Source organism: Ictalurus punctatus, chromosome 22 (assembly GCF_001660625.3).
Source record: "Ictalurus punctatus breed USDA103 chromosome 22, Coco_2.0, whole genome shotgun sequence".
In the NCBI taxonomy this organism is placed as follows: Eukaryota; Metazoa; Chordata; class Actinopteri; order Siluriformes; family Ictaluridae; genus Ictalurus; species Ictalurus punctatus.
The window spans coordinates 2,207,270-2,226,297 of NC_030437.2; the positions used below are offsets into that span (position 1 = coordinate 2,207,270).

A 19,028-nucleotide genomic window follows, 5' to 3' on the forward strand; every position below is an offset into this window, starting at 1 on the left:
TTCATTTTTGTAAATGATGTCTTTCTTTTTGATTATTATTGATTATATTATATTATATAATTTGCTATAATATTGAATTATTATTATATAATACTGTAATATTCTGTTTCTACAGCATTTTGGGCAACTGTAATTTTACTTCACTGAATTTTTTTTAATGCAAGTTTGTGACATTGATTTTTATTATGCTTTGCTTTTTTTTGTTGTTGTTGTGTTTTTTTTTTTTGCATAATTCGTTCTGTATTCTTCCTCAGTCTTTAGAAAACACTTTTGCATGAACATTCTCTATCGAACAAGTTATTAATAATGTATTATTTTCTTGGGTTTTTCTCCCCTACACATTATGAAGTTTGTGTTTTGTCATTTTTGTTCTATAAGGAAGTGTAAATGAATGAAGTGTAAATAAATGAAGGAAGTGTAAATGAATGAAGTGTAAATAAATGAAGGAAGTGTAAATGAATGAAGTTAAGTGAGCTGAATTAAAAAAAAAAAAAAAGCATGGCCACAAACCCGGAACCGAAGATCCTGCGTGTTAGAGTTCCGAGGGGAAGGATTATGTTGTTGCACGCGCGTGCACACGAATGAAGCGCTAGCTACATGTTTGCTACGACTCGTTTATTAATGTGTGCGTTTATATGAGATATAATAAAATTAGTCATTGTTCTTCTTTGTGGAAAATAAATTCTGCACACGAACTCGTGAGCGAATTATTTAGTTTGTTTTCCTTTATTTTAGTTTAGTTCAATTCTGTAAAAAAACAAACAAACAAACAAAAACCTATTAAAATAAACGATGGATGAGGAACCGGAGAGAGCAAAGCGCTGGGAAGGAGGTTATGAACGAACATGGTGAGTGAATATTAATCACCTTCTAACAGTCAGTGTTTCTTTTTATAATTAAAAGAAAAGTCGTGGAACAGTTTCCGGTTTGTTCCTGACTGACTTCAGTCAGTTTGAATGGAGACTTCCGCTTTAGAAATTAAACTGATTTAACTTTTAAATTAAACACAGACAGGACTGAATAAAGCTTAATAGGAACCCAGTCTTTATCATGAATATAATTTATTCATGTTGGTGATCTAAAGCAAGTGAAACAGAGTCCGAGTTGTGTTTCAGTCCTGAGATCTGAACCCATAACCTTCTGGTCATTAGTATATACCTTTTTATATTTATATTTTAAGACACTGGATTAAACAGCGTATGACATTTTTTCATATATGTCTGATATAATAATCTAATGGTTTTGATGCAGCGCCTCACTGAGCTCGAGTTACTATCTGTATAGTTTTCCTCAGGGTTCTCTGGTTTCCTCCCACAAACACGCCACTAGGTAGATTGGTGATACTAAAATGCCCCCAGCTGTGAATGTGTGTGTGTGTGTGTGTGTGTGTGTGTGTGCACGCACGCAAGGCGCACCAGGATGTCCATCCCATCCAAGGTGTATTCCCGATTCACGTCCAGCGTTCCCGGGATCCACTGTGACCCTGACCCGGATCAAGCGCTTCCCGAATCCATGATCAAACGATATATATATATTTCTTTCTGTCCATGTCGTCAGGGAGGTGCTGAAGGAGGATGAGTCCGGGTCCCTGAAAGCCACCGTAGAGGAAATTCTCTTCGAGGCCAAACGGAAGAGGTGAGAGCGTGAGGGAAGTGTGTGTGTGTGTGTGTGTGTGTATTATACTAAACAGCATCTGTATCTATGTGTGCTGATATTCAACACGTTGTGTTGTAGAGTGTTCGAGAGTCATGGGCAGGTTCGGCTGGGAATGGTGAGCGCTCTTATTATTATTATTATTATTATTATTATTATTATTATCGTATTTTTTATTTAAAAAAGGTTTACAGTGTTTTGTATTGAACTTGCTGTAATCCGTGTGCAGATGCGTCACCTGTATGTGGTGATCGACTCGTCTCGGACAATGGAGGACCAGGACCTGAAGCCCAACAGACTCACGTCCACGCTGAAGGTGAGAACTGACTTTCTCACACGCGCTGTCTGAAGTTAATACACGTGAAATATCTCCACGTTCACGCGCTCACATGCTCGCGCTCTCGTGCCCTCCTCAGCTCATGGAATACTTTGTCGACGAGTACTTTGACCAGAACCCCATTAGCCAGGTGAGGTATAGATTTTTATGTAGTATAGATGTGATATTAGCCAAAGCTGTTAAGAGGGTGTGGTCGTTAATTATTTCCTTTTCTTTTCTGCAGATCGGAATCATCACCACCAAGAACAAACGAGCCGAGATACTCACTGACCTGGCAGGTGAATAACACACACACCTAACCCTACATCACTAACGCTTAATAATGGTGTAATAATAATGAACTGGGTGAGGAAGGGAATTCTAGCTCAGAAAAAAAGAGAATAAATTACAATGAAATATTTCATACAAATTCAATAAAAAAATGCTATAGTGAATAATAATAATAATAATAATGATTTCATTATCAGATTGTATTTGATTAAATATATATGTAATTTTTAGCTCAGACTGTTTTACAAAAAATACAGCACAAGTGAAGAAGTAGAAAATATAAAACAATAAAAATGTCATAGAAATTTTATCAATCAATGGTAATAAATGTAAAATCATAAAATAAACAAGTAAATAAGTATAAAATAGTAGTAAGCATAAAATAGTAATAATGAACTGGGTGAAAGCAGGGAATTGTAGCTCAGAAAAACATTCATATTATTATTCTGAATAATATTTTATATATATATACATGTATATTTCCTCGTTCTGTGTCTCATTTTTCTTGAACCAGGAAACCCTAAGAAGCACATAGCGGCGCTGAAGAAAGCCGTGGACTCGGGGTGTGTGGGCGAGCCGTCTCTGTACAACGCCCTCAGCATCGCCATGCAGACGCTCAAGTGGGTGGAGAATTTACCTCACAGATCGCTCTATTCGCCGAATGCGGACTCGTGTATATCCAGTTGTGCCCAAAAGTTTACATACCCCTTGCATAATCTGCTAAATCGTAATACTGTTAACAAATAAGACGGATCATAAAAATCCCGTGTTGTTTTTTTATTTAGCCCGGTCCTGAATAAACTATTTCACATAACAGATGTTCACGCGTGTTTGACTCTCGGCTGTGTGAACGATTCGGCACGACAGGGACGACCCTGCACTGGAAATTAATCTGTTTAATGACTGAGCAGCGCTATAGTATTCATGCAGTGATGCTTACTGTGGTTTTTTTTTTTGTCAATGCACGTTTATGGTGCCTTGCTAATTTAATAACAGCAGTGCAAAGTAATGTCATTTTGTTCGTTAGAAACCAGAGTACGACTTTGGTAAAGAATTTCGAGCATTTAAAAAAAAAATGTTTTAAAAAATGCAGTGAGTCATTTTGAAGCTAAAAGAATCGACTCATCTGTGAGCTGAATCAAATGTTCTGACTCACTGAAAAAAGACAGAACTCCCATCATAATTTGACTGTGTACTTTCCCTCATGTGTCGGGCTCCGATATGATTGTGTGTGTGTGCGTGTGTAGACACATGCCAGGACACACCAGCCGAGAGATTCTGGTCATCTTCAGCAGTCTGACCACCTGCGATCCAGCCAACATCTACGAACTCATCCAGGTATAACAGCGGGAATGTCTTTTAACCAAAACTTCACACAGTATTTTCTAGAATCACACATTGATCTGTTTATTTGATGAAATGTCTTTTCTTGGAAACAGACACTGAAATCGCTTAAAATCCGAGTGTCTGTGATCGGACTGTCTGCTGAGGTTCGGGTGTGTACCGTTCTCACCAGAGAAACAGGAGGTGTGTGTGTGTTGTCATATGTGTGTTGCTTCTCCTCCTCATGACCCGGTTTCAGTGCTGGTGAACACACGTAAACACACCTTGTGTGTGTGGGTGGTGTAGTAACGGAGGAGCTCTGAGAACAGGGTTGGGCTTTAATTGATCGTTAAAATTGCTGATGTGTTAACGGCTCATACCGATGGGACCTAAACGTGACTTGTGTGCTTTAACAGGAAGCTACAACGTGATCCTGGACGAGAGCCACTTCAAGGACCTGCTGACGTTCCACGTGAAGCCTCCTCCTGCCAGCTCCTCCTCCGAGTGCTCGCTCATTCGCATGGGTAACACGACACCGTCAGCGCTCACACATCAGTCAGCGGGATTCATAACATTTGTGTACAATCTCATAATAATAATAATCACATAATGGTGGATGAAAATATATATATTTATATATATAAAGCTTTGAGGAGTGAAAAAGAACACGCCTCCTTTACTGGGACTTTATTTTCTTTCCTTCTTTCCAGGCTTCCCTCAGCACGTCATCGCTTCTGCATCTGATCAGGACTCCAAGCCTTCCTTCAGCATGTCGTAAGGACTGATCACATGATCACATACTGAACCGATCAGAAACGTCCTGAATGATAACGACTGTAGATGACACACTCCCAAGTACGTATCATGTGTTTATGAACGTGTGTGTGTGTGTGTGTGTGTGTGTGTGTGTGTGTGTGTGTGTGTGTGTGTGTGCGCGCGTGCTCAGGCACTTGGAGAGCTCAGACGCAGGACCAGAACTCAGTCTCGGTGGTTATTTCTGTCCTCAGTGTAGAGCCAAATACACCGAGCTGCCCGTCGAGTGTAAAGTGTGTGGTACGTCCAGACTTGAAGCTGAGATTTAACGTTCCTCTCACACATTCTGTGCTCAAATAGCTCTGATGTGTGTGTGTGTGTGTGTGTGTGTGTGTGTGTGTGTGTGTGTGTGTGTGTGTGAGATCTTCAGGTCTGACACTGGTCTCCGCCCCTCACCTGGCTCGCTCCTTCCACCACCTCTTTCCTCTGGAAGCGTTTCAGGAGCGTCCGCTGGAGGAGCGCACAGGCGACGGGTGCGTGTTTATGTTCACATGCAGTTCATTAGTCTTACCAAACACATGGTACACACAGAGTAACACACTTTCCTCCTCGCGCAGGTTCTGTCAAGCCTGCCAAGCAGAGCTGAAGGACAAAAGTGTGAGTTTCATGTCTTTATGTGCTCGTGGCTCATTTATTTTCTGCATGTGTCATTTTTCCCATATTATATTGTAAATGTATCTCTGCAGGTGTTCACGTGTCCGGTGTGCGCGAGTGTGTTCTGCGTGGAGTGTGACGTGTTCATTCACGACACACTGCACTGTTGCCCGTGCTGTATACAGAGGCAGGGCGCGTCCTGAGGCCCGAGTTTAAATAACACACGCGCGAGCACGCACAGGGAGACGCACACGTTCCTCGGGTACGCTGTAGAACCTTCTTCTGCTTCTCCTGGATCCTTTTCCAGAGTCAGCGTCCGAGTTCTAGCTTTCGACGTTGAAGATAACTCACGACTTTTTTGTACCTGATTTCTATATGCACCTCAAAACAGGGCCGGGAGACTCCACTGGATCCACCCATAACATCACACACACACACACTCACACAGCTAGATACACCTGCCTCGTAACATCACACACTCCTACAGATCTGGATTAGCTGGATTAGGTGTGTCTCCAAGAACCACCCAGCCACCAGTGAGTGGTCGGGACATACTTTCTCTCTCCTGTCAATCACAGTGATGCTGGCCAATCGTGGGTGTCTGTGAGCTGTGTACGTGGAAGAGGCCAGAAACAAAAACCAGTGAGCAATGGGCCGCCAATCACCAATCACGGCTTCCTGAAACAAAGCCGTGTGTGTGCACACTATCATATAGCCAACAGCTTTCGTCTCGATCCCAGCTGTAAGGAGTCAGGATGTTTTATAAAACTAGGCCTGTTCACAGATCCAAAGGACTCCTCTGAGGAAACCTTTTTTTGTTGTACGGCAAACCGAACTGTCACTCCTGTGTAACGTTAACACTGCATATGTGATTAAATGGATATTTTTTTTGTCTACGTTTGTGGCTGGTTGTCTTTTTGCATGCATGTTGACCAAGGGTCACTGGGGTTTAACTTTTATCCACTTTTTATTTTTTATAACCAGTAAATCTGTGTAAGTCTCACCTCTGTGTGGTAGAAAAGGGTTTTTACTCACAGAAGTGTTAATAAGCTGTAACACCACTGCTGTTACAGTGTTTTACTCCTCTTACACCTCAGCAGTTTGCCAACAATTCATATATATTGTTTAATAAATAACTCACAGTACTTTCTTTTTTATCTCTGTAATGTTGTGGGTTGTGTTCAGCATGCATATAGAGTCTGTACGGATTACTGACAGCTGATTGCAACTAAAATCCCAGATATATACTAGTGTATACTGTACGTATAGCTCTAGAGAAATGTTTCCAGAAAAATCTCCTACATTGTCAGTATTTATCATGCTGTCATTGTAAGAGCTATATATATCGAGAGAGAGAGAAAAGGGGCTGTGATGAAAAGTGATTAACAAATTATTTTAATTAGTATTTCGAAAAAAAAGGTCGGTGTATTTAGACGAAAGCTGTATAAAAAGAATTTACAGAGTGTATTAAAAGATGTGACAGTAAATAATAGCGCAGAGCGTTTCCATCTTATTTATTTACAGATTACACTGGGTTGAAAGGAGTAAAGTTGGTCTTCGGCGCTGCAGTTTCGACTCCACACCAGCAGGTGTCAGCAGATACCGATATTTTCGGTCACTAACAGCAGCCTCATACCGAAGAACAACAACAAACAGCAGCGCGCGGTTCTTTTAAAACATAAAAAAACAACCATAACAAATGTAGTAAAGCGAAAATAAACATTTTCTGGAATGGAGATGAAGTCGGACGAGGAATTCAGCGGCGTTTCTCCAGACAGGTGAGTTAATACTCTACACACGCTTCTGTAGCTATCAATGCTAACACCTGTACCGACGCTCAGGTGAGTAACTGAAAGATGGAGCTCGTTATACAGCATGTTCCAGACTTTATTTATACTAATTATGAAATTGTTCATTCAGTGGTTCATCTACAGTTTGTGCGTTTCCCCCGTGTTTATTCATGAAGTGCTGTGTAAATTAAAACACAAACCGCAGGTCAGTTTAAAAATTTCATTCCTAAAAATTTCACCCCTGCCCCCTCCCCCAATATTCATGTTAAACTTTTCTTATCGTCGCACTTCTTCTCACCCAGAAATGAAACACTGCTGAGATCCTGTTTACATGTTTACTGTGTGTGAGGTGCAGCTGTCAGTCAAACAGTGTGGGCGGGGCTTTAATTTAATCAACTTTATCGGCATTAATTGAACTGTTACTGAGTAAGGACACTATAACTGGTGATGATGGAATATATATACACTCACTGAGCACTTTATTAGGAACACCTGTACATTCACGCAGTTATCTAATCAGCCAATAACAGCTGTGTGGCAGTATAATCAAGCGTTAATGTGATCTCGGTGAGTTTGACCGTAGCATGATTGTTGGTGCCAGAATGGGCCGGTGTGAGTCTACGACTGCTGATCACCTGGGATATTCACATACAACAGTCTGTAGAGTTTACTCAGAACCGTGCAGTAAAGATAAAAACATCCAGTGAGCGGAAGTTCTGCGGACAGAAATGCCTTATCGATGATAGAGAGTCAGTGGAGAACGGTCAGACTGGCTCGAGCTGACAGAAAGGCTACAGTAACTCACAAAACCACTCTGTACAATTGTGGTGAGCGGAAAAGCATCTCAGAATGCACAACATGTTGGACCTTGAGGCGGATAGGCTACAACAGTAGAAGACCACGTCACTTCTGGCTTCTGGTTCCGCTTTTGTCAGCCAAGAAGTGAAAACTGAGGTGGCAGTGGGCACAGGCTCACCAAAACGGGACAGAGGAAGACTGTAAATACGTACCCAGGTCTGATGAATCTGGATGTCTGCTGAGGTACACAGATGGCAGGGTCAGAATTTGGTGCCAAAAGTATGAATCCATGGACCCACTTGCCTTGCGTCGACTGTCCAGGCTGGTGGAGGTGGTGTAATGGTGTGGGGAATGTTTTTTCTTGGTACACTTTGGGCCCTTGAATATAAATTAATTGTCATTCGAATGCTACAGCCTATTTGAGTATTGTTACTGAACACTTGCCACAATTTACCATCTTCTAATGGCTACTTCCAGCATGATAATCACCATGAATCCAGCAGAATACCTTTGGCATGTGGCAGAACGGGAGATCTGCAGCATAAAAGTGTAGCTTTTCTGTCAACATGGACCAGAATCTCAAAGGAACATTTCCAACATCTTGTGGAATCCATGCCATGAAGTATTGAGGCCCTACCCAGAATTAGTCTGAGGAGTCAAAAGCGTTCTTTCAGTCCGTGAAGCAGGTGAAGATTTTTGCTCTGGGTGTATGTGTTTCTGTATGAGGGTGTGTGGTGTTGAGGTAGTTTAAGTAGTTTATCGAGGGAAGAGATCGGAAGGGGGGAGCAAATTGTTTTCATGAAATAAACACAGAGAGGGCATCATTTGGGTACTCTGTATTTTCTTTTTGCTGGGTAGAGGCGGAGCTTAGCTTGTCTTTTATCTGTTTGTCAGTGCAGACCAGTGTAGCCAACTCAGCGGCTTTTCAGACCCCTTTAGTGACTTTTTGGACAAACCTTAGCAACTTTCCAAATATCACCAGTACTGTCCTGCAAGCATGAGGACTTGCTTTCCCGCTGCACTCACACCTCTCTCTGCATCTGCCCTGTTCAGTGAGGGTCTGAGAGACGTGCCCTTCATCCTCATTTACATCATTCTTATGAGAATGTTTTTAGAATGCAACATTTTACATGTAAAATAGTCCACGTTATTACAGCATAGTTCTCTTATTCAGAGTAGTTACAGTGTTCAGAAACATTATAGATCATTCATGTTCCATACATGTCCTTTATATAGTTTTATAAAAGTACAAGAACAGATTATACATTAGATAATCGTTATACCTGGTCTCCTCCAATATGGAGGGAGGGTTTAGTTACAAAAAGTTGAGAACCTCTGGTTTATACAGATCCCTCTGTAGTTGTTGGGGTGGAGTCTGTATCTCCAAAACCTCCAAAATGGAAAAAAACCTGACATTTTATTTAACTTTTTTTCAGACTGTTAATGAATCAAATGATTGTTTTAACCCTGTGCTCACACACGTAACTGCTGTAGACATGAAGTTAACTGTCAAAAGCGGTTTCGACCGGGAACCGGTAAAATGTAATTACATTCAATTTCATTTGTATAGTGCTTTTTTCAATGGACATTATCTCAAAGCAGCTTTACAGAAATATATAAACACAGGATACAGATTTTAAATGTGCGAATTTATCTCAATTGGGCAAGTCGGTGGTGAGGAAAAACTCCCTAAGTTGATATGAGGAAGAAACCTTGAGATGAACCAGACTCAGAAGGGAACCCGTCCTCATCTGGGTAACAACAGATACTGTAAAAGTAAAAGAAAGTTCATTATGGATTTATATGAAGTCTCTTTGGCCTTAGAAGCAACCGTAGTCCCAGCAATCTAGAATTGGAGTAGATGAGAGCTCCATCCAGAGGTAGGGCATCAGAACGGTTCAGGATCTCTAGTATCTCCAAACAATCGTGTGTGGCTCATAATGTGTTTTGTAACTGTGCAAGTTCATCTTATCCATGACATCAGCATAGAGATCACACGTTTCAGTAACAGGAAGTATGAGTCGATTTTAAAGGGTGAGTTTTATTTCAAAATTTATATCTAATCCATCACAACATTTCACCATAAGAACAGTAGTTAATGATAAGCAGGACGTCAAAAAATTTGTGCTCAAATTTAAACTCAAAAGTGAAATGAGGGACTGGTACATTTGGTCTTCATTCTAAATTAAAATGAATGATTTTCAATTATTCAGTAACAGGTGCTAAAATTAATACATTTTATTGCTTTTAGGATGTTCCTGTTTTACATGTTATAGAACATAGGTCGATTAATGGGACACGTCATTATGTCCCCACACCGTACGATGTTCCCTCCAGAATTTCACGTATCAATATACGGTCTTCATTATGGTACCGTATACAGTTTTGGGTGTTTCATTTTTAATTTTACGAAAGCTTCAAGTGCAGTTCATTATTTTTCGTGCTATACGTGCTAATAGACAACTGCGTCCCAAATCACATACTTACCTACTATAGTAGGTAGTTTCAGACGCAGTCATTCTCACTTATTTGCTGTACGTGTCCTGTCTCAAAATGCGGCGAACACTCTCACACGTGATTAGTGTTTACTTCGAGTATTACTTTAGGTAATCGGTAATTTCTGTTTACATGGTATTGGGTTAATATTGTTGTCCATGTAAACGTACTGAATAATAAGAATTCTTATATTTTATACAGCAGCTTCTCAAATTTATGGTCAGTTGACAAAATCCATGACAGAAATCAGAAATAATAGCAAAATAAATAGAACAAAGACAACCAAAGTTATGGCTCAGAATCACAAAGCTGCTTTCTCTGAACAAAAAATAGGGGAAAACAAAACAGCAAATATTTAGGAAATGTCCCAAGTGCTCCATGTGAACGTTCTCCAAAGTCACGTCAGCATTTTACTTCACAGTGGGTGTACTGTAAATCTCTTTCTCTCTCTTCAGACCTGAGATCAGGTGGGGTTGGGAGCCGATGGCCGATTTTTGAGCTTCACAGGTCAGTGTGCAAGTCATAGCGCTTCTGCTGTTCAGGATGGTTTTTATCCAGCCAGGCCTGCAGCAGGGGCAGGTTCTTGTCCATCCAGCGGATGTTCTCCTCCACGTTCTCCAGTGTCTGCTGGATACACCTCAGCTCCGCACCCGTCTCTGCACTCAGAGAACCGAAGAAGCTGCGAATCTGAGGGAACAGAGAGACCCGAGGTGAGCTCATGTAGCACCTTAGACAGCGGAACCTGCACAAACGTTCTTATACATACCTCCTCCAGCTTCTCCCTGGTGGAGTACTGGCTGGTCACGCCTGTCACCATGTGCGCTATGGAGTGGGAACCAAGGTCAAACCTAGAAGACAGAGGTCCTGCTGGATTAGTTTTACATCTGGAGGTGGGTAATGTAATTATTAGCAGATTATCTCTGAAGGTGTACAGGTCTAATAAGATTACTCTGTATTTTACCTTCTATAAAATAAGCACTAGGAATACCTGCTCATTCATGCAGCCAATCATATATTATAACAGGGGACTAAATCTGGAGCGAGATGTTCAACAAGCATGTAGGAGTGTGATGGTCAGGTGTCCATGACTCTACTCACTTCCCTGCATCTTCACTTCCTATTAATGTTGGATTGTGTTGCTTGAGCATTTTACGCACTACTGGTTACAAATGTACCTTAAGTGTCTATGGTGCAACACTCAGATGTTTAAAGCGCTGTAATTTGTTCTACTCACTTCTTCACCAGCGAGTGCCAGTTTGCCTTCAGGAAGTCCCATGCATGTTTATAACCTTTAGGGTTCCTACTAATGGACATCATGACGTATGGTAGGTCCTGTGTCTTCATTACCGAGCCCTCCAAACTCTGCTCCATCATCCTGATGAGATTATTATTATTATTAAAGATGATATGTGAGGTTTGGATATAATGTTTAAGAATAGACATACTGTGACACACTTATCACCCGATTGTAAAATCTCACCATTTTAGTTTGTGAGCAAGAGGAGTGATAGAGAGGGCCGACTTGATCCGGATCTTCAGAGAAGTGTAGAGCGTTTCACGATACTTCTCAAACAGGAAGTTCCATCCTTCTTCGGTGCGAGCCCCGACCGCAAACACTGCCAGGCTCACATCATTAGGAAGACTGCAACGAGGAAAAATCAACTCAATTATGCAAAAGTGCTGCAGCAATCAGGTTTTTTTGCATCTACCTAGATGACGTCTGACCTCATTTTGCCATCAGACTCCTTCCACTCGTTAAAGAGCTGGCTGGCAGAGGAGATACAGGGTGGGTGACCCCTCACACAGGCAAACAGGAGCAGATAACTGCGCAGCATTCTCTGAGACACCGATCCATCATCGCTCCACACCTGCTGATCAATGAGCTTGTGGAACAGGTGCACGATGTAGCTCTGTGGGACAACCAGAACACATCTGAGATCAAGTACATACACCATAATTATGAATGCATCGTGTTTTTTTTAAACGTCTGTATGATCCCTGACTGACCTTCATCTGGCTCTCCAGTGCCTCTAGCTCGTCTCTCTTCTCCATCAGCTTGTAAAGTGGCACAAGCTCACTGAAGCCCTGCGTCACAGGCATGATCTCAGTCTCCCGGCTCAGATACAGCGACAGGTCCAGAGCTTTGTCCAGCGGCAGCTTCCCCACGCTGTCCAACATTGTGAAGGATTACTCGAGCGTGTAACATGGTACATACAGCGTAGATTGTATCTAAGAACAACTGACCAATCAGAGCACAGTGGTGTATGACGGGCAGCTAACCTGACCAACTGGAAGGCGTTGTTGATGAGACTGGCCCGGTCGTTGCTGCTCAGAGCCGTGTGGTTGTGATTGAGCAGGGCGATGAGGTCGTCCCAGCCCGAGCCCTCGTAATGGACGATGTAATATCCGCTCATGTCCACGTTAAACTTGATCCAGTCCACTTCCTCGGGCAGGTACAGCACATCTGTCATCAGGATAGCAGAGATTTATTACTGAAGGAATGAACTGACCACAAATGTGCACAATTTCTCCTCTTTTACCCCCAAATGTAGTTAATCAGACAAAAAGTGGTGTGTGTGTACACACCTGTCTTGGTCTTCAGCAGGAAGCGATGTACTGTGTTCGAGCTGCTGGTGACGTACGTCAGAGGAACGTGCCACAGAAATCTGTTTCCAAAAGAGGAGCACAGGACAAAAGAGACACCACAACCCAAATGCACGTGTGCTTAAGTTGTTTCCTCAATCACATAAGTTCCAGAAGAAACCCGCAACTATTCAAACAACCAGTGAGGTACGAGAGAGCTTTTACAAATCAGATAGACGTCATATTGTAAATGTCTATATCGTGATAATTACATGATACATTATTTAAAACTATTACTACAGCTGCAGTGATGTTCGCTCAGCAGGTTTATTTCAAACTGTAGGAATATAAAGGAGCTTGAAATGTTCTGGAGGAGTGAGCTGGTCTACTAGCGTCACCAACCTTGTTAGAAATTACAGGAAGAGACTCAATGCAGTTAGTTGTTAATTGTAAGAGTTCAAGATAATAATAATTTTTAAAAAAGTGTCTATAAATAAAGAAAGAAACTGATAATGTATGTCTGTGTTATTTGTTTGGGTCATTTTGATGAAAGGTGCCAATAATTCTGGGAGACACTGTAAACTCTGGCTGGTGAAGAGAATGATCTAACCGGTAGATTTGTGTCACGTCCCAAACAATACCATTGAGTTATAACTTTAGAGGAGTGTGTGAGTCAGTGCCGTATTCACCCCGAGGTTTGGGACGAGTCCTCGGCCTTCAGGTATCGCTCCTGACTCAGGTGCACTTCCCGACCTCTGACCTCCACCGTGATGAGCGGGAAGCCTTCCTGCAGTGTCCACGTCTCCATCATCGCTCTGACGTCCACCTCGTCTTCAGCGTGCTGCTTCTGTAAAAACCAAACATACATTTATTTACTTCATTTTAAAGACCATCCGGTACTGACGTGTGTCACTGCTCTCACTACCTCAGTAGATTCACACCGGCGCGTACTCACGGTGGTCAGACTCTCCCAGAGGTGTGTGTTGACGGTGTTCTGGTAGCTGTAGCGTTTCAGGTAGGCAACGATCCCCATCTTAAAGTCTTCAGGGCTCAGGAACTCCCTCAGCATGTGTAGGATACACGCACCCTGACAAACCGCACACACACATTATACGCACAAGTGCTTTCTAACTTCGGGACTAAACACACGACACTGCAATAATCACGGTGCAGTCAAACCTTGTCGTATGAAACGTCATCGAACATCTCCTGTATCTGAGCCGGGTTCTCCACGGGGGAGGACACTGGGTGAGAGGAGCTTAAACAGTCTACCTCCATCGCCTCGAAGCACTTTCCAAGGAAATAGTCCTCCTGCAGAAGACAGCGTGAACTTCCACATGCACACCCGATATAAGATACATTACTTTTGTTATTTAAGTGCTGTTTTTTATTTTTTCATGTCATGCGGTAGAATGTGAAATCTCTAACAGCAGGCCATCATATGAAGAGATTACGGTCTTTACATGTATTATGATTAAATATAAATGCACACTGTGTGTAAGCTGTACTTTTTATTTTCTAATAAACACCCTTTGAATTAAGGAAGTGTTGTTTAGTTTGATTCAATTCCATGCATTATTGTTGATTTTTTAAACACGGTTCAGATTTCATATAGCTTCATTTAAGTGCTTTGAACGAATCTCTGTGAATTAATCAATTTAGAAGAATCCTTTTGAACGAAATGAATTCAAAATGAATGGAATTAATTAGAGAATTGATTATACCGCAGTGTGTAATGTGTTAATGTTAATTTTGTGGTTAAAAGAAGAAGAAAGACTCACCACTTGCAGCTCAGGGTTGGTGATGTTCACAGACACAAACTCCATGAACTTGGCAAAGCCTTCGTTCAGCCAGAGATCATTCCACCACTCCATCGTCACCAGATTACCGAACCACTGCGGAGGAGAACGAACAGCACAGCTCGAGGATCTCTCATACATGCGCAGTACAGGACACACCTGCTTACAGGTGTGTTATTTTCTACCATTTTAGAATAAAAATGAAGACATTAGCACTAGCTATAATATTGAATTATTCTGAAGCAAACTCGATCAGAACCATTTCATATTTTGAATGGTTAAGTTTTCCTAGAAAAGCTTTTCACACTCTGGACATGGTCTCAAGCAGCTTTATGAGGAGCTTAACCCAGGAGATTTTCTTCAAATTCCTCAAATAAACCAGGGTCCTCTCTGCTTCTCCAAAGTTCTACACGAAACTACTTTTGATTCAGAAGTAAATGTATACACACACTTGAACTTCACTATTCTTTAAAGAAACAGATTTGAACCGTAAGCTTTTATATTATTGTGCTCAATTTTTTACTACGTCTATCATTATTACTAAACTACTCTGCAGTTACACACTGGAAGCTTCTTTTTTACAGACGGGACAAATTAAAGAAAAAAACCAATATAATGTGTGTTTATTAAGGTGTCAGCCACCACGAATACGGCTTTCATTGCGCTTTGGAGCACTGAACGCCATCCTTCCAAAACATATCCCCCTCAATCAGTGGATCCACCAAGTTTCCCTTCATTTGTACACGTGTGTATATTTTATATATATATATATATATATATATATATATATATATATATATATATATATATATATATATATATATATATATATATATATAAAGCTTGCTTCTCATCTGAAGGTATGTAAGCCTGAGGAACATATAGAAAGCGTGAGACCTGATGAGCGAGCTCGTGTGCGATGATCATGGTGATGCCCAGCTTGTCGGAGGCCGAGGACTTGTGGGGGTCAAAGAACAGAGCTGACTCCCTGTACGTGGTCAAGCCCCAGTTCTCCATAGCGCCTGACTGGAAGTCCGGGATGGCAGCGAGATCTGTGAGGAACGAGCGACAGAGGACAGTAAATACAGAGAAATCTGTATTGACAAATAAACAGCTTGCTGGAGGCTGTATATCATCGGTGGTGTCAGTTTGTTATTGAGCTACTTCTCCAAGCCACGATTTCATCTCTTTTATCTCTTTTTCCTCAGATGAGCTGCTAAGTGTTTCCCCCACACATCAAATACATACGGAGCAGCTGAAGCAACATGGTGTATTAATTTTTTTAATAAGGCAGGGCCATGAGTTAATATATCAGTTAATTATCTTGCATCAATTTATTTATTTATTTCATGGCCAAGCCTTGAGCACAACTTGAACACATGACTTAATATGTTGTAGGAGACTAATACTTAATACGTCACCTCCAATTCATTATTTGCTACCAGATTCCTTAAGTAGTAAATATCAGTGTGAAACAGCTGTTCAGATGTTCACCTTGTTTAGGCAGAGGGTAGGGGATGTCGAAGTAATCATCGTAGAAGTCCAGCAGTTTCACCGCAGCCTCCAGAGCGAACTCGGTCTGCTTTATCTTCTCGGGTACGGCGTACACGGAGATCTGACAAGAACAGAACCTCACAGGTTATTAACTAAATATACGTTCAACTCTTTACTGTGTCGTGCACACGAAACTCCACCGCAAGATTCAGCCTCTGTAGAAAATCTTCTGCCGCTCTCACCTCGACTCCATGCTGAGTGTGTTTGCTGATGGACAGGAAGTCGCACACGATGAAGGCCACCAGGTACGTGCTCATTTTCACAGTCTCGTCAAAGTGATCCTCAAACAGACCGTCTGGGAGACGCAGCGTCCTCAGCTGAGACAGGGACGTGAGAAGAGACAGCCCAGCGACTCGTTATCCAATTATTATTATTATTATTATTAGGTGTTCGGTTTTGCTGTGCGGTGTGTGAGCCTTACCTTGGGCATGTTGGAGATGGCGATGTGTCTGCTCTCGCGGCGAATGTGAATAGAGAAGTTGGCTTTGAACGCAGGTTCGTCAAAACAGGGGAACGCCGCTCGTGCGCTCGTCGGCTCAAACTGTGTGGCCGCCAGCACCCTGTCAACATAAACATCAGTAAAGTGTGTAATTACTGAAGTGTTTTCTAGAAAATGTAGAAAATACCCCATACATGTTTTTCCAAAATAGGGTTCAGAAAATGTACAAAAAAACGTGACTCACCGTTCCTCTCCATCACTGGTGCGGTACGTGCTTTTATAAAATCCGTGGAAACTCTCGGACAGTTTGGCTGCAAACTCCAGCTCGATGACGTACACGCTTCCTCTCCTCAGCACCATGTGTTCGCTGACCAGAGCGATCTGCTGGTAAGCCGGATACTCCAGCACCCTAAGAGCCTGGCTCTGACCTTCAGCCAAACCCCGGAGACCGGCCCTGGAGATGTTGAGGTCCTTGGCGTGGAGGACGATGGTGTGCGTGTCCTCGAGGACGTCCAGTCGGATCTTCACTCTCCCGGTGAAGTCGAGGCTGGTGAGGTTGGGGTGGATGAGGAGAGAGTAATGGAACGGAGAGACGGTCTGTGGGAGCCTCATCTTGTTCCAGGGGAACGTCTCTCCGCTGGTCGATTTTGGGAAGGGGGGCTCGCTTTCTTCTCTGGTTTGCGTCACCGCCGTCCAAGACGACGACACGAAGAACAAACACAGGAGGAGAACAGGGACGGCCATGTTCTTCAGGAACTGCTGAGAACCAGGAAGTGGAAATGAATCAACTAATGAAATAATCTTACAAATATATCTCACATACGAGTTCACTGCAAAAATGTTCTCCTTTTAATAAATAAATAACCCGCCAAAGTCTCCTGGATTGCAGGTTAAACTTCATGAGCTATTATTTCACACCTCTGACATTAATGTTTACTCACAGAGACTCGGCTGCGCGGCGACAAACCGCTCTCGTCACGATCCGAGAGAATGAAAGTGAAAATAGAACCGCGCAAACCCAATGCATCATGGGAAACTCGCGCAACTAAAACACTCGACTCATTTACACTCAACACTTCAGACACCAAAACCATGCAACTGCGAATAAAAACTAAAAATAATATAAAGCGACGTGTCACGCAAGGATAATCAGTGGTATGCGCAAACAGTGCGTAAACAAGACTGCGCGAATGCAGAGGCGGCCATGATGGATTTCAAAATAAAAGTCTAAAACTTGCCAACAGTGAGGGAAAACGTGAACAGTACTTTCTCAGGAAAGGAAAGAAAAGAAAATATTTATGCACCAATGCATTTATGTACTTATTTATGTACTTATACTTATTATTTACTTATTTATTGATGTATTTACTTACATAGGTTAAATGCAACTCCTTTGCTGTCAATGACTGCTTGAAATCTGGAACCCATGGACATCATCAGATGCTGAGTGTTTAAGTCCCGGCTTAAAACGTATTTGTTTACTCAAGCCTACCCTGACTAGACTTTCTGTTACGCTAAGCACAGTCCTAACAATCTTTTCTCTCCCTCTCTCCTTCTGTCGAGCCACACACGATTGTATGGAGATACTAGAGATCCTGATCCGCTCTTCTCTCCGGACCTGCCTGATCCGTTTCGGATGTCCTGCCTCTGGATGGAGCTCTCATCTACTCCAATTCCAGAATGCTGGGACTACGGCTGCTTAAGGACCAACAGACTTCATTTTACACTATCTGTTGTTACCCAGATGAGGACGGGTTCCCTTCTGAGTCTGGGTCCTCTCAAGGTTTCTTCCTCTTAACATCTTAGGGAGTTTTTCCTCACCACCGTCACCACTGGGATAAACTGGGATAAATTTGCACATTTAAAATCTGTATACTGTGTTTATATGTTTCTGTAAAGCTGCTTTGAGACAATGACCATTGTAAAAAGCGCTGTACAAATAAAATTTAATTGAATTGTCCTCCCTTGAGATGCTTTGATAGCTCTGACAGATCTGTATTTACAATCATGAAGGTGACTCTTGATCGTAGACTTTGACAATGATACGCCTACGTCCTCCAGAGTGTTCTTGACCTGGCTAGAGGAGAGAGAGTCCTGCGATCATTCACTTTATTTTTTCTAAAGATTGTTGATTTGGCTGCTCCTAAAGTTTCTGCTCTCGCTCTCGCTCTCGCTCGCGCTCTCTCTCTCTCTCTCTCTCTCTCTCTCTCTCTCTCTCTGATGGGTTTGTTTTGTTTTTTTCAGCCTAATGATGGCCCCATTCACTTGCATTGACACCTCTTTGGACTGCATATTGAGAGTTCAGCTACCTAATGCAAATTCAATGCTTCGAATCATCTCCAGACCTTTTATCTCATTCATTTGTCATGAAAATGGAGGGACTCTGCAAAAAAAAAAGTCTGTAATTCCTAAACAGGTAATGCAGTATTTTTGTTAAACCCTTTGAATTAAAGCTGAAAGTCTACACTTCAATCACATCTTGATTGCTTCATTTCAAATCCACCGTGGTGGTGTACAGAGGCAACATAACGAAAACTGTTTCACTGTCCAAATACTTATGGACCTGGCTGTACTTATTT

General features: G+C 42.0%; 2 protein-coding genes across 3 annotated transcripts; one reads left to right on the forward strand and one right to left on the reverse strand.

Moving 5' to 3' along the window:
- Positions 1–118: 118 nt before the first annotated feature.
- gtf2h2 (general transcription factor IIH, polypeptide 2) lies at positions 119–5,886 on the forward strand. The gene is made up of 15 exons (XM_053674636.1): positions 119–848; positions 1,558–1,635; positions 1,735–1,771; positions 1,883–1,969; positions 2,070–2,120; positions 2,214–2,268; positions 2,775–2,880; positions 3,508–3,598; positions 3,700–3,787; positions 4,000–4,107; positions 4,294–4,357; positions 4,530–4,636; positions 4,767–4,869; positions 4,954–4,993; positions 5,083–5,886. Exons 1-15 carry the CDS (start codon positions 793–795, stop codon positions 5,191–5,193), a joined length of 1,182 nt encoding a protein of 393 aa, XP_053530611.1. The 5' UTR covers positions 119–792; the 3' UTR covers positions 5,194–5,886.
- A 4,140-nt stretch (positions 5,887–10,026) lies between these two features.
- On the reverse strand, positions 10,027–17,645 carry erap1b (endoplasmic reticulum aminopeptidase 1b). 2 transcript variants are annotated; one of them, XM_017451547.3, is made up of 18 exons: positions 17,391–17,645; positions 16,694–17,208; positions 16,432–16,570; positions 16,193–16,327; positions 15,951–16,071; positions 15,354–15,508; positions 14,439–14,552; positions 13,837–13,968; positions 13,583–13,744; positions 13,347–13,504; positions 12,661–12,740; positions 12,355–12,538; positions 12,082–12,241; positions 11,800–11,984; positions 11,555–11,716; positions 11,309–11,449; positions 10,841–10,922; positions 10,027–10,761 (listed from the first exon to the last, which is right to left on the reverse strand). In XM_017451547.3, exons 1-18 carry the CDS (start codon positions 17,541–17,543, stop codon positions 10,576–10,578), a joined length of 2,964 nt encoding a protein of 987 aa, XP_017307036.1. In that variant the 5' UTR covers positions 17,544–17,645; the 3' UTR covers positions 10,027–10,575. The 2 variants fall into 2 exon arrangements, with proteins under 2 accessions (XP_017307036.1, XP_017307037.1); XM_017451548.3 differs by having other exon boundaries at positions 13,613–13,744; positions 17,391–17,644.
- Positions 17,646–19,028: the final 1,383 nt, after the last annotated feature.